Here is a 12,665-nt window from a genome sequence, read left to right as displayed (position 1 = left end):
TGCCATCATTACGCGGCGCTGTCCACACGGTGCGCGTAATGATGATGTCATGCACGCACCACATCCAAATGGTGCAGCACACACGTGATGCATCCGCACCGCCCCAGGCCACTTACATCGGCTTGGCAGAGGCGCAGAAAGGAACTTTGGAATGAAGCGCCTTTTAGGCCCCCACATCGTTGCTATGGCAACCAAACGGGCACGCCAACAATGCAGAGGAGAAAGGAGCCGTGGCGTCTTCCCCTTTCTCCTCTTTAGCGCCGGGGTGCCATTGACGCCTAAGACACAAGGGCACCCCTTTTCCAGGCCAAAGAGAAGCGGCATTTGCCGGTTTGGTTGCCCTGGCCCCAATCCACCACGAAAAGGGGTGGGTGCAGGCCACCCCTTTGGGGCGATCTGTACTAGGCCAAATTTTGATGGAAACAATACATAGAAAAGCTATATAAAAATGTGAAAGAATAAATGACACAAGGGAAGAAGAAACATGTGAAGATGAATCTCATATTCTGGAAAGTGAACACTGCCCTCAAAGCAACTGGAATGAATATGTTACCAGGAATAGATGACACAGCAACAGTACAGCTACAAGCCACAGAATCAAGTTCAGTTCTAACTAAAATCTGCCAACAAATAGGGAAAACGGAGCAGTGGTCCACAGACTGAAATCAATTCCTATACACAAAACAGGAGATACAAAAGATACAGGACCATTACACTAATTTTGCATGCAAGCAAAGTCATGCTAAAGATTCTGCAGCAGATTCCTACCATATATGGAACAAGAAATCGCAGAGGTGCAAGGTGGCTTCAGGAAAGGCAGAGGCACTAAGGATCACATTGCAAATGTATGATGGATAATTGAACATATCGGGGAATTCCAAAAGAGAATCTGCATTTGCTTTATTGACTACAGTTATGTATTTGGCTGCACAGACTATGAAAAACCATAGAATGCTCTCAAAGATTTTAAAAAATTTCCCCATGGCCACTAAAATATACAATATACTGATTTTGAAGCTTATGGGTTTACTTTTAGTTCCTTTCTTTCTTTTTTACAGCTTTCGCTTAGCACATGCATTAGAAACTTAGGCCGGTTACAGACCGGCACTTGGGACATCCGCAGGACGTCCCATTTTAAAAAAGGGGCGTCTCTTCTAGACGCCCCTGGCTCTAATACGGACTCTGTCCGTACAATATGGCGCCGGCCGTTCCACACGGCTGGCGCCATCTTTACGTATCGGACGCTGTGCGTCCAAACGTGTCGCGGTGCTAATGACGTCGCGAGTGCGCCAGCGGCGCCTCGCAACATCATTAGGGCGCCGCAGAAAGAAGCTCCATTTTGGAGCTTCTTTTTTGCTCCGCAAGGGAGCTGCGCGGTGTGGCTGCGACGGCTCCCTTACGGAGCAAACGGCGGCAGCAGCAGACCACCTCAAAGCGGTGGTCTATAACCCGCCTTAGTTGCTGTGACAACCATGTCACAGGCTTCCAGTTGGTATAAATCATGACAAGGAACTTTGAACATAGTCACTGAACCATGCTGCACTTCTGGTCTAGAGGAAACATGTTCCAAAGATATTCCAAAACAAGAGCAATGTACCACTGCAGGATTGTTCACAAGAATTATCCAAGCACCCAAGAATTATCTTTTATTTCCTACTTACAAATGGCAGATTCTCCTGCTGTCAAGAGCTGGCTCTTGTATTAAAAACACAGATTTTCTTAGAACTCATACCTGTAGCTGGGTATACATTCTTGTACAATATGAAAATGTTGTTTTCATAGACTAGGGACTTCCCATTGTGTTGTTATGGCAAACCACCTGGAGGTATGCTTTCTTAGCATGTACTACCCCATAGTAAAGGAGGATATAGCAGGTATACATGTATGGGAAAAGGTTCAGCAACAGGAGTGCTCATAAGTGAATTGAAAACTTAACTGCTAAGAAAAGACGTCAGCATGTCTGCCAAAATCCAGTCATCAAAGTAGGCAATCAGCTTTTCTTAGGAGGAATAGTTATTTTCAACGGCAGTCCTGATTTGTGTTTTTGACCGTGCAGAAAAACCTACCAAACATGTAAATATAGTTCTTTTGGCAATAACTTTGATAATAATAATTAAGGCCTGGTCCAGATGGGCGCGATAGGGTGCCCTCGTCACGTGCGAGGGGCGACGCTTCTAGATGCCCCTCACACATGATGAGGGCGTCAAAATGGCAGTGCCCTGTACACCATCGTTACATGACAGACACCTAGCATCCGCATGTCGCGGCACTATTGTGACACTGCGGTGTCATAATGGCGCCGCAAGAAGAACCCACTTTCTGCGGGTTCGTTTTGGTCCACGGGGAAGTCCTGCAGTCTGGAGGCTGTGGCTTCCCTGTGGACCAAAGCTGGGTGCCAGGAGACTGTACTTTTTGGGCGGTCTGTCTCGCGCCATAGTTTAATAATATAGTTTATTTATATTTTCCCACCTCTCCCAATGGATCGAGGTGGGATTACAGCTCATTAAAATACACATAAAAACACATCGATAGAATGAAATAATAATTAGCAATTAACAGTTAAAGGTGGCTCATCATCAGGTGGAAATCTGAAAGCGTTATACAACGATCAGAAAGATGTGGGGATATCTCTTACACAAGGTCAGGTGGGTAGGCTCGCTGGAAGAGATCTGTCTTAAGTGCCTTCTTAAATGCCTCCAAGGAGGCAATAAGATGGATCTCCTCTGGAAGACCATTCCACAATTTCGGAGCAGCTACAGTAAAGTCTTTGTGAAGTTGATGTGAGCCTAGTTGATTGATGTTCTAGTATGTTCTTCCCACAAAACTCCATAAATGCAATTTGCTGAATGGTGGAATTATAGGAGGTCTACATGTAGATCTATGTCCTATGTTTAGTCGTTTAATTTATGTATCCACATCTGGAACTGGTTGAACACAATAATGCCACAAACTGAAGAATCCAGCCATTTACTACAAAAAATGTGTTTGTCAATTAAAAAAAATTGTTCACTGCAAAACAGGAACACATTCACAAAATCTGGAGAAGCAGGTGGACTCTGGACCATTAACAAATGATGTGCTACTCTATTTGTCCAAGACTGCTGTTCTTACAACTCTGTTTTTATTACAACAGACTAAGTAGATCTGAAAACTTGGAAACAAAATGCTCCAGTGCAAACACAACTTGCCTTCGCCTCGCCTCATCTTACCTCAACAGGCTGGGTATCGCCCAGAACAAAGAGATGCATCATATTCACATCTGGGTCTTTCCTGAAGATGTTAGGTTTAGCATGGTGCTGGAAATGACGATGATTCCACCAATTTGCTGAGGCACCCTGTAGAAACATGTGGACAGTCCATGGATATCTTGGATTTTTGTCAACATGTCATCTCCATATTCTAAAAACTATTAATGTGCACCAAAAGAGGCTGTAATGTTAATAATGTGTATCCAGTGTGATAAGTATTTGTGGAACCTATGGAAAAGAGTGATGGAAATCTCTAACCAAGTGTTCTGCTGCCATTGCAAATCGATGGCCTGGGATAGATGGGCAGGAAGCGCCATCCTCCACTCAATTCTAGAGTTCCAGAGCGCGCAGCAACCGCGCGTTCCGGAACCCTAAGACGTGCTGGCGCCAGGGTCACATTGGCCTCCCATCCATATGGGGGCCACCATAGTGATGTAATCGATGTGCAGCATATAGACGTTGCTGCGCATTGCTTACATCACGAGTGCACCAATGGCGCACTCTTAATATGCATGTGACATCCCAAGAAGAACCTGTTTTTTCCAGGTTCTTTTTGGGGCGGAGGGTCGCCATGCAGTTTGGCTGCTGTGGTGTCCCTCCGCAGGAAAACCGGATGCCTGCAGCCCGGATTTTCAGGGAGGTATGTATCAGGCCGATGTTAGGCAATAGCTTTCACCTTCCTTCAGTCTAAACTATACAGCTCCCCTTTCCCTGGGTGTGTCTTTGTTGTACCAAAATAACCCTTTGAGGTTGTATATGTACCAGCAACAAGCATATGCAACATTCTAGGTTCTAAAAGCATGATTAGAGGGACAGTTGGGCAATCATTCAAGAACTTCTAAAAAAAATATGAAAAAATATATCTTTAAAATTTCCAGGTAGTAGCAATTTAAACGTGTGTGTATATGTGTCACCACTCAACTCATGGAGACCCCATGAATTTCACAGGCTTTTCTTAGGCAAGGTATATTCAGAAGTAGTTTTGCCAGTTTCTTCCACTAAAATATAGCCTTCAGCATCTGATATTCATTGGTGGTGTCCAATCCAAGTGCTATTCAGGGCTGACCCTGCTTAATTTCCAAGATCAGATGAGAGCTAGTGTTTTAGAGTATTTAGGCCAGTAATTTAAATACACAGAACAAATGCAAACTATTTTAAATTTTAACTCCAGGAAATGGAAAATATAGTGCTCCTGATAGGATAGAAGTAGTGCCTTTCACAGCTCCGACAAAGTCTTCATGCTGGCCTCAGCCAGTAAATCTCACTACTCTACAGTGGTTGAAGGTGATTGTTTCTGTCATCTCCTCTTTTCTACTCTGCTGTTTTTCCTTAGCTTCCTCTTCAGCTGCTCCACTGCAGCTTTCTGCTGCCTTTCCCCCCCTTTTTCTTCAACTGCTCTTTTTGCCTTGACTTTTCTTCTTTTAGTTTCTCTAGCCCTTCAGTAACCACAAGCATTTTTTAAAAATTCTCCCTCCTTTCTCTCCACTTTGTGTTCCTCCCACTTTACAAAGCTCATACATAACTCAAGGTCTTAAGGAGCCAGTATTACACAATGTTGGGTGAGTATGCAATTATGTAATAATTGTCCCCCTGCCCAATTTGTTCCAGAAATTTTAATCTTGCCCTAAGATAGCAGCCTAAAGCCAAATAAATGTTAATCCCAACTAAAGCAGACCCACTGAATCAATTACCGAATGATAAATCAACATTTATGTAAACCACAGTGAATCAATGGACCTGTCTAGTTAAGTGTAGTAGTTTCATTATACAGTGGTACCCCGGGATACGAATTGATCGCGTTACGAAATTTCCGGGGTACGAAAAAGTTAGATTGGAAAAAACTGTTCCGGGTAACGAAAGATTTTTCGGGTTACGAAATTCATTTCGGCGCGAAATTTAAATGCGAAGCGCGGCTAGCGGCTTTCCAGCGCTAACGGAAAGCCTTTTCGGGTTGCGAAATGTATCGGGTTACGAACGGCGCCGCGGAACGAATTAATTTCGTAACCCGAGGTAGCACTGTATAACAAACAGTAAAAATGGTTAAAGGAAATGTGAGGGAGGGGGTTGTTGGCTCCTTCTTTTTTCTCTTTAGGATGTGACTCCCAGATGACCTTGTACAAAAGTGCAGTCCAGGACACATGGTTATTTGAAACAGGCTCAGCGGCACTTGGCTCTCTGAGCTGTTCCAAACTGTTTCCGAGAAATTAAGGGCTAAGAAAGTCTTCCTTCACAAAAAGGCTCTGTCCAGCCCATATTTATAGCTGGCACTTACAATGCCTTACTCATATACACTGAATGCTAGTTGTTCCCAGACAGAGGTATGGAACCCAGAAAAAGTAAGGGAATTGTTGAGAAATTAGCACGGATGAGGATGGCCAATACTTAAAGACTTTGGTTTGATATGGCATAGACACAACGGCTCTAGTCTTTGAGTGCTCATATAAAAGATGGAACTTTTGGTTGCTGCAGCCTCCATCTGAGGCATCTCACTGCCCTCTTCTGCCCATCTGTCCAGCCCCTTTGTTTCCTTCTGCTTCATCTCCTACTTAATTTCTATGAGCTAGGCTAAAGGCATGTGAGCAAAAAGAAAAAAGAGAAAAGTTTCTGATCCTAGGATTAGAGCCACTAATTTTCTAAAGAGTGTTTCCAGTCAGTGCTTCTTAGCAGTAATTGCTTATGGCCAGCTCGTGGCATGTACAGAGCATCCACCTGCCAGGCACATTGCTTCTGTTTGGTAAAAAAAAAACCAGGCTGTAGCTACTCTTGGTTTTAACCTGGTTTTTTCGAACAGCTCTACAAATGATCATGGCTTCTTTGGAGACTTGACTTCCTTGGCCCAGAACAGATGGACCTTTGCGGTGCCCTCATCACGTGTGAGGGTTGCCTGGTGGGCGGACTGCCCACACGCCCAGGAACCCTCGCATGTGACAAGGGTGCTGCAGCTGCGGCACACCCACCAGATGGGGCGCATAAGGATGACATCGCAGCTGCACTGCTTCCAAATGGGGCGGCGCAGCTGCAATGTCATCATGAGGTCTCTGGTGCTTTGCTGCGTCGCAGCAGCACCAGAAAAAGGAGCCGCTTCTGGGCTCTCTTTTTTGCTGCGCAGCAACGCCACAGAATTTGTTTGCTGCAGCGCTCCTGAGGAGCAAAGAGAGGCGCCGGGAAGGCACCTCTTTTTGGTGCTCTGTACCGCACCCAAGTATTGAACTCTTGCTCCTCTAGCTCATATATGTTTATCACCAATTACCTGGATTCAATCAGATCTTTCAGCTTCTATCTTCTTAATGTGTAATATTCCTCATTTCTAGGTTAAACAACTGTGCTTTCTCCTGCATCAACATTACTGCTGGCTTTGATCTTGCAAAAGCGGCCTATGCCCTGATCCCATAACATACTTGAAAGGTGTGATTGTTCATATAGGTTTGATTGCAACAAATGCTCCAGGCTTTGAAAAATGAAGTTATCGTTTTTCTCACCTCAAATTCTTCCAAACATATTAGCATTAGCTTTCAGGCTGTACTTCTCTTTGAGAACTAATTTAAAGACTGATAATTTGGTTTTGCTTATTTCTTGTTCTGGGGGAATAAAAAACCTCAGTCAAATCTGAGGTTAGAATTTACTATTTTCACAACTGAAGAATGAAAAATGATCCAGCAGGCCTCCAATGCAGATTGTGTAGTTATGTTCTGTGCTTTTAATAGCAGAACAACAAGTAGAAATTCCAATGGGTCTTCAGTGTGTCCTAGCCATGTGAGGGGGTTTCCATCTTGGATTTCCACATGTAGCTGTTAAACACACAGTAACCCTTCCAGAATAAAGACAGCCTTAATGCCATCATCTGAAGTGGCCTTACCTTCAAGTGACCAATCACAAACTTATGAACTATATGGTTCCACATAGACTTCTTAAACACAGAGAGGTGTCCAAAGTCATGCTGCAACCACCCAGCTTGAGCCTTTGGAGGAAAGAGAATGATCATAACAGAAAAGGGACATCTCACAGAAATACTACATCAAAATCTTTCTAATCATTAGTGTTTTATCCATTTTCTGTACACTACTGACATCAGCAGAGCTGACAAGTAGGTGAAAGTCCAGGTGTCTATGTTCAAAATCAGTTATAATATGGAAAGTATTACTGTCACTTACAGCTGCTACTGCCGTAATAACAGCTTCTGTCAACTGCGTATTTGCTGGGGTTAGAGGAGCAGGACCCTTGGAAAGTGGAAAAAACTGAATAATTCCAGGCCCTCAAACACACCCAAAAAGTATGATCTGTGGATTCAAGCTACCACAGATGCCTTCAAGGTGATAGGGTTCCTTTGCAAAGCAGAAGTGGGTTGCTGTTGGGGGCTTGCTACCTCCTCCACTGCTATGCTACACCATTAATAGGGACATATAAGCCTTATTTGCAGTTTCAGTCTTGTGAGCCTTGCAATCCCTATTAAACATGGCAGAGGGCAGCAGTAGAAGTGGCAGCAAATAACTTGGGATAATAAATCTGTTAAAATGAAATCTGCAAATATGGAGGGTCAATTGTACTTAGAATGCAAGTTAGCAATACATAAGTAATACTTTGTCCATACAGATATTATATCTGTGAAGGAAGAGTGGAAAATATATCGGAAATAGATCTATGAAATCATTTTATTCTTTAAAAATCAGTTTCTATGCCATTTGAGCCCTGCTGGACCAGTATCCAGTACCTGCCCATTCCATCACTGCACTTTAACTTGGAACAATAATTCTCTTTTTTAAAAAAAACTGTAGTGAGCTCCTTAATTGAAGCTTCAAATTGCAATCCCTTTCTTGCTGAAGAAGAGAGCAGAAAGACTTTAAACAAATGACAGGGAGAGAGCCTGGATTGGTCCATTCCTCTGTAGTCCTTACACTCATTAGATGATCTACTGATCTCTTTTCCTACTGCAAAATGGCAAATACAGCTGACCTTCCTTATCCATGGATTCTTGATTTTGCCATTTTATTTATGGGACACCATTTTACTATCCACTGTATTTAATGGGACTTGAACATCCACAGATTTTGGTACCCATGGGTGGTCCTGGAACCAAACTACAGTGGATGCCAAGAGCCCACTGTAATTACATGGAGATTTGGTTAATACTGTATGCAAGTTTACTGAAATAAAGTCAATGTATGAATGAACTAGCTAGCAGATGATACAATCAGTAGATACAGAATGAAATTTCACCTGAGAGGTTGCAAGGATGATGATAAGAATAAAGGTTGTGATCCAACTCGTACCATAGTATGAAACCATTAACCAAGCCAGAGTTTCCAGAACAAGAATATGACCCAAGCAAAGGGAAAAAAATGTAGGACTGGCTTTGAATAAGTTCATGTCTTCTGCTGTCTTCCTCAGGGCACGGAAATCTTCTACTAGTTGGGCCTGAAAAGTGAAAGTACAGGAAACTGAAAGAAGTCCTGGTGGTAGAAAAGGAACTTAAGCACACAAACATGGATTGCATCCTGGGTCTCTATATTACAGGGACAAAGAACTCTCAAATCCTTTAACTATTTGTCATGGTGGCTGGAGCTTCTGGGAGCTGGAGTCCAAAGCATCTGGTAGGCCAAAAGTTCCCCACCTCTGATATACAATATTCACCCTCTGCATTTTCATCCTCACTCAATAAACAGGAACACAAATATAGGACAAAAAGGGGGTTCAGTTACTGACTGCTTATGAAAACTAAAACTATGTTTCAGATATTGCAAAGAACTCTGAAAATATCATATATACTTGACTATATGTCAACCTTATGTATAAGTAGAGAGGAGGTTTTGGGGTCAAAACTATGGATTTTTGATATGACCCATGAATAAGTCAAGGGTGAAACTTGTAACATGTAACAAGGATGGAAAAGATGAAGCAAAAAAAAAAAAAAGTGCCAAAAATGTATAAAATTCTGCCAGGCATAACTGTTTGTGATCGTCATAAAGCCTGGATGGATGAAGAGGGAACTACAGTAAAAGGTGGCTGTGCAATGTGTGAGGAAGGTGAGCAGGCACAGCTAAGAAAATTCAAATGGTAACTAGAGCTAATTACTTTCTCAAAGTACTTGCCCATGTTTTGGAAATAAATAAAAGAAATACATCAGAGGTTCTCTGCATCCCAGTTCTTGATCCTCAAATCCTTGGAATATGAACTCCTCTGTCTGTGAATTGCAACAGAATTCCTCGTGGCTTTTCTATATTAGGGACTGGACCTGATGCACAGTTTCACATGCTGTGCATAGCAAATCTGTTGTGGACATTGAACTGCAGATAAACCTGGCTCCCTGGTGATCAATGCCAGTGTTTGAGCCAGCTACAACTGAAATTTGATAGTATGGTAAGCCCATCTTTCTAATGATAAGATGTTGCCATTTGAATGGTGGAAACATCTATTTCTCCTTGAAGCAGACTTCCAGAAAGGAAACCACTGGGATCATGCTCAACTAGCCACTTTTTTCTCCAGTATTTGGAAAGGTTACTAATATTAAGGATAATGGCTGCTCTAGAATCAATACAACAGTGACAATTTTCACTTATTCAAGTACGGCTTCACCAGATGTCTCTGCTGTTTCTATGTATGTCTTCCATCTTGGTTTCATGAAGGCCACAGGAGATAATTAAAAATGGGCTAGCTCCAAAATCCTGAAAAGTCCTTCCCAACGGTAAAGAATCTGATAGAATTGTTTGGCATTTACTCAGGCCTTAAAATCAACTTTCAAAAATCCTTTTTTATGTGCATAAATATGTCCCAGTCGCTACAAGAGCATTGGCAATGAAGGACTGGCTCCTTAGGATTTCGCTATTTAAGGGTATTAATTACTAAGAACATCTCTCAGCTAATTCCCTATAACTACAACCCCCTTATCAAGTGGATAAAAACCAAACTGCAATCATGGCACTCTCTCAATTGTCCATTTTGGGGTGTATTGTCTTAATAAAAAAATTATTTGTCCCCTGCTAGCTCTTCCTTTTTTAAGTCTAATCCATCCAGTATCCAAAATTGAAATGTAACAGAACCTCATTAATATTTTTTTTTTTACCAATGAAACATTCCAGATTTTCAAAATCAATAAATCACATCCACTCTAATCTTGGGGGAGTAGCAATTTCAGATGCATGCTTCTAACACAATTCACTTGACTTGTCAGACACAATTTTCACTAGATGGACCAATGCAGAAATAAAGCATATTTCCTCACCAGAATTCAACCTCACCTTCTCCACAATCTCAAGAAATTCACTCACAGACCTACAAAATCCATTCCTTCACTATTCATCAACCATATGGAAAATCTGGAGACACATTTTGGCTCCTGGTTCCTCTCCTTTGAGACCTTTTTTACTTCATTCACATTTTCATATGTCAAACAAATTTAAATATTTTGAAAAATAGAAAGATCAAGGTCTAAATCACACTCAAGACCTATTTATGGGTTGGCAGCCTAAAATGAATGAATCTCTTTCTGCTTAATTACAACATATTAAAATGACATGGTTTCAAATGCACCAAGCCCACTCTTTTGCCACCTGTTTAGCATCAAAAGGAAAAATCCCATATCCATTAACTTCTTATGAGTCACTCTGTGCACAACAATATTCACAAACCAAAGGAGAAACTTCAGCCATTCATAATGTACTGGTGGAGACTATTTATGGAAATGACTTCTCTCATAAACTAGATTGGTAACCAGTTGTGAATTGGACATTACTGATTCAAATTGGTTCCATATCTGGTCTCCTCTCCCTATATGTCTAGGTCAGCCAATACAAGAGAAGGGTCACTTAAAACAATTCACAAATAGTAGTTAACCCCCACTGGATCATCGAGAATTCCTAAAAACCGCCTCACTACTGTGCTGGAGGGGAAGCAAACAGACTGAATCCTATGTCCATATGTGGATAGACTGTCCTAAAGTCAAAACCTTGTAGATGTTGGTTATAAAACAGATCTCACTTGTCACCAAACAAACTATCCATTTTCCTACTGCACTCCTCTTACTCTTATCTCTATATCAAAGACAACAATACTTTAAAATACAGAAACCTCATCGCCTTCCTTCTGGGCTGCTGCAAGAGCTGTTTGCTGGAAGACATGTGATCTCACTCTTGAAAAGTGGTGGACAAAAGTCTGGAAAATATGGTTACTTAAAAAACTTTCCTACCATATCAGCTCTTGTAACGGATATAAATAAAACCACACTCTTTTTATGAGGACTGGTCAACTTTCACCAACTATGGCCCTGTATAGACTGCTGGAAAGTGGTGGTCTGGGGCCAATTTTAGGGCTCAGGATTACAGAGTGACCACATGCTCCCGAGCCGTACTGCGCTGTGGTGGCGTCATCATGGCGTGGCCCTGTCCATATGGGGGTTGCCATGTTATGCAAGTGCAGTGCAGCATCTAAATGCTGTGGTGCCACGCATGCATCATCACTGTGTGCAAATGCACCACTGACACACTCATGGCACCTGCCGCACACACTAAAAAGAACCTGCTTTCAGCAGGTTTTTTAATCCTGACAGGGGCCATAGTGTTTGGTTGGTGCAGCCTCCTTTCGGGGCGGTCTATCGAGCCCCTATGATAACACCTGCTTTCATCTGCTTCAATTGCTTTTAGGACATGCTGATTTATTGAAAAACATCCTCTGTCTGACCTCAAACAAATCATAAGACCCTGAGAGAATTTTGTACTCACTATGGACAGTAATATCCAACACAGCCCAGATATCTGCTCCAATGGAAAAACCCAACGAGCGTCTCTTACGCCTACTTTCCTATTCACCCAAAGCCTGAACCTGAGTATATCTTGTTTGTTTGTTTTGTTTATGTAACTCAAATAAAAAATAAAGTGGAAAAAGAATGGGCTAGTTCCTGCCCCCAACATCTGATAATCACACTCTTTGGGAGGCAGAACACTGCTCTGTAGAATATGGTCCCTTAGGAAAGTAGAATCTTCAGGTTAAATATTTAGGCACTGTCTTGTTTGTCATGAACTCAGTCATCCCAGAACAAGAGGGAATGGAAAAGGTTGTCTTCTTTTGAATCAGCCAAGCAAGACAGAGTGTCTAAATAATTGATAAGTTGAACATCTGGGATTCGAGAAATCTCAAGTGACATGACAAGTAGGAGACAGATGGGGGAGGTATAGCAGGGTGTTGTTTGTGAAGCTGTCCCCCAGATTAGAACTCAAAATGTCTTTTAAATTATCATGCATATCTTCCTAACACTCACAGGAAACCAGGCCTGACCTGTAGTGAGGGAAATTTATGCAACTATATATGCATATACACAGTTACATACACTCACATCTGGCTTGGCACACAGATTATCGTTAGTGGCTTGAGTGCAGAATCCTGCCAAATGGAACAGCAGCTCATGAAAATCCTTTGCTTTACCCAACT

General features: G+C 42.2%; 1 protein-coding gene across 2 annotated transcripts in view; it reads right to left on the bottom strand.

Moving 5' to 3' along the window:
* Positions 1-12,665, bottom strand: part of LOC149314269 (acyl-CoA 6-desaturase-like) — a 51,339-nt gene that overhangs the window by 26,251 nt on the left and 12,423 nt on the right. The window contains exons 3-5 of one of the 2 annotated variants that reach the window (XM_089520764.1): positions 8,463-8,660; positions 7,105-7,206; positions 3,210-3,335 (exon numbers count right to left, since the gene is read on the bottom strand). In XM_089520764.1, coding sequence (XP_089376890.1) covers positions 3,210-3,335; positions 7,105-7,206; positions 8,463-8,660 — 426 coding nt within the window. The remainder of the gene's footprint in view (positions 1-3,209; positions 3,336-7,104; positions 7,207-8,462; positions 8,661-12,665) is intronic. The other variant, XM_089520765.1, reaches the window with a different exon arrangement.

The sequence above is a fragment of the Sceloporus occidentalis genome, unplaced genomic scaffold, assembly GCF_023333645.1.
Source record: "Sceloporus occidentalis isolate IW3139 unplaced genomic scaffold, rSceOcc1.0.p SCAF_4, whole genome shotgun sequence".
NCBI lineage: Eukaryota > Metazoa > Chordata > Lepidosauria > Squamata > Phrynosomatidae > Sceloporus > Sceloporus occidentalis.
This window is presented reverse-complemented; position numbering and strand designations above follow the sequence as displayed.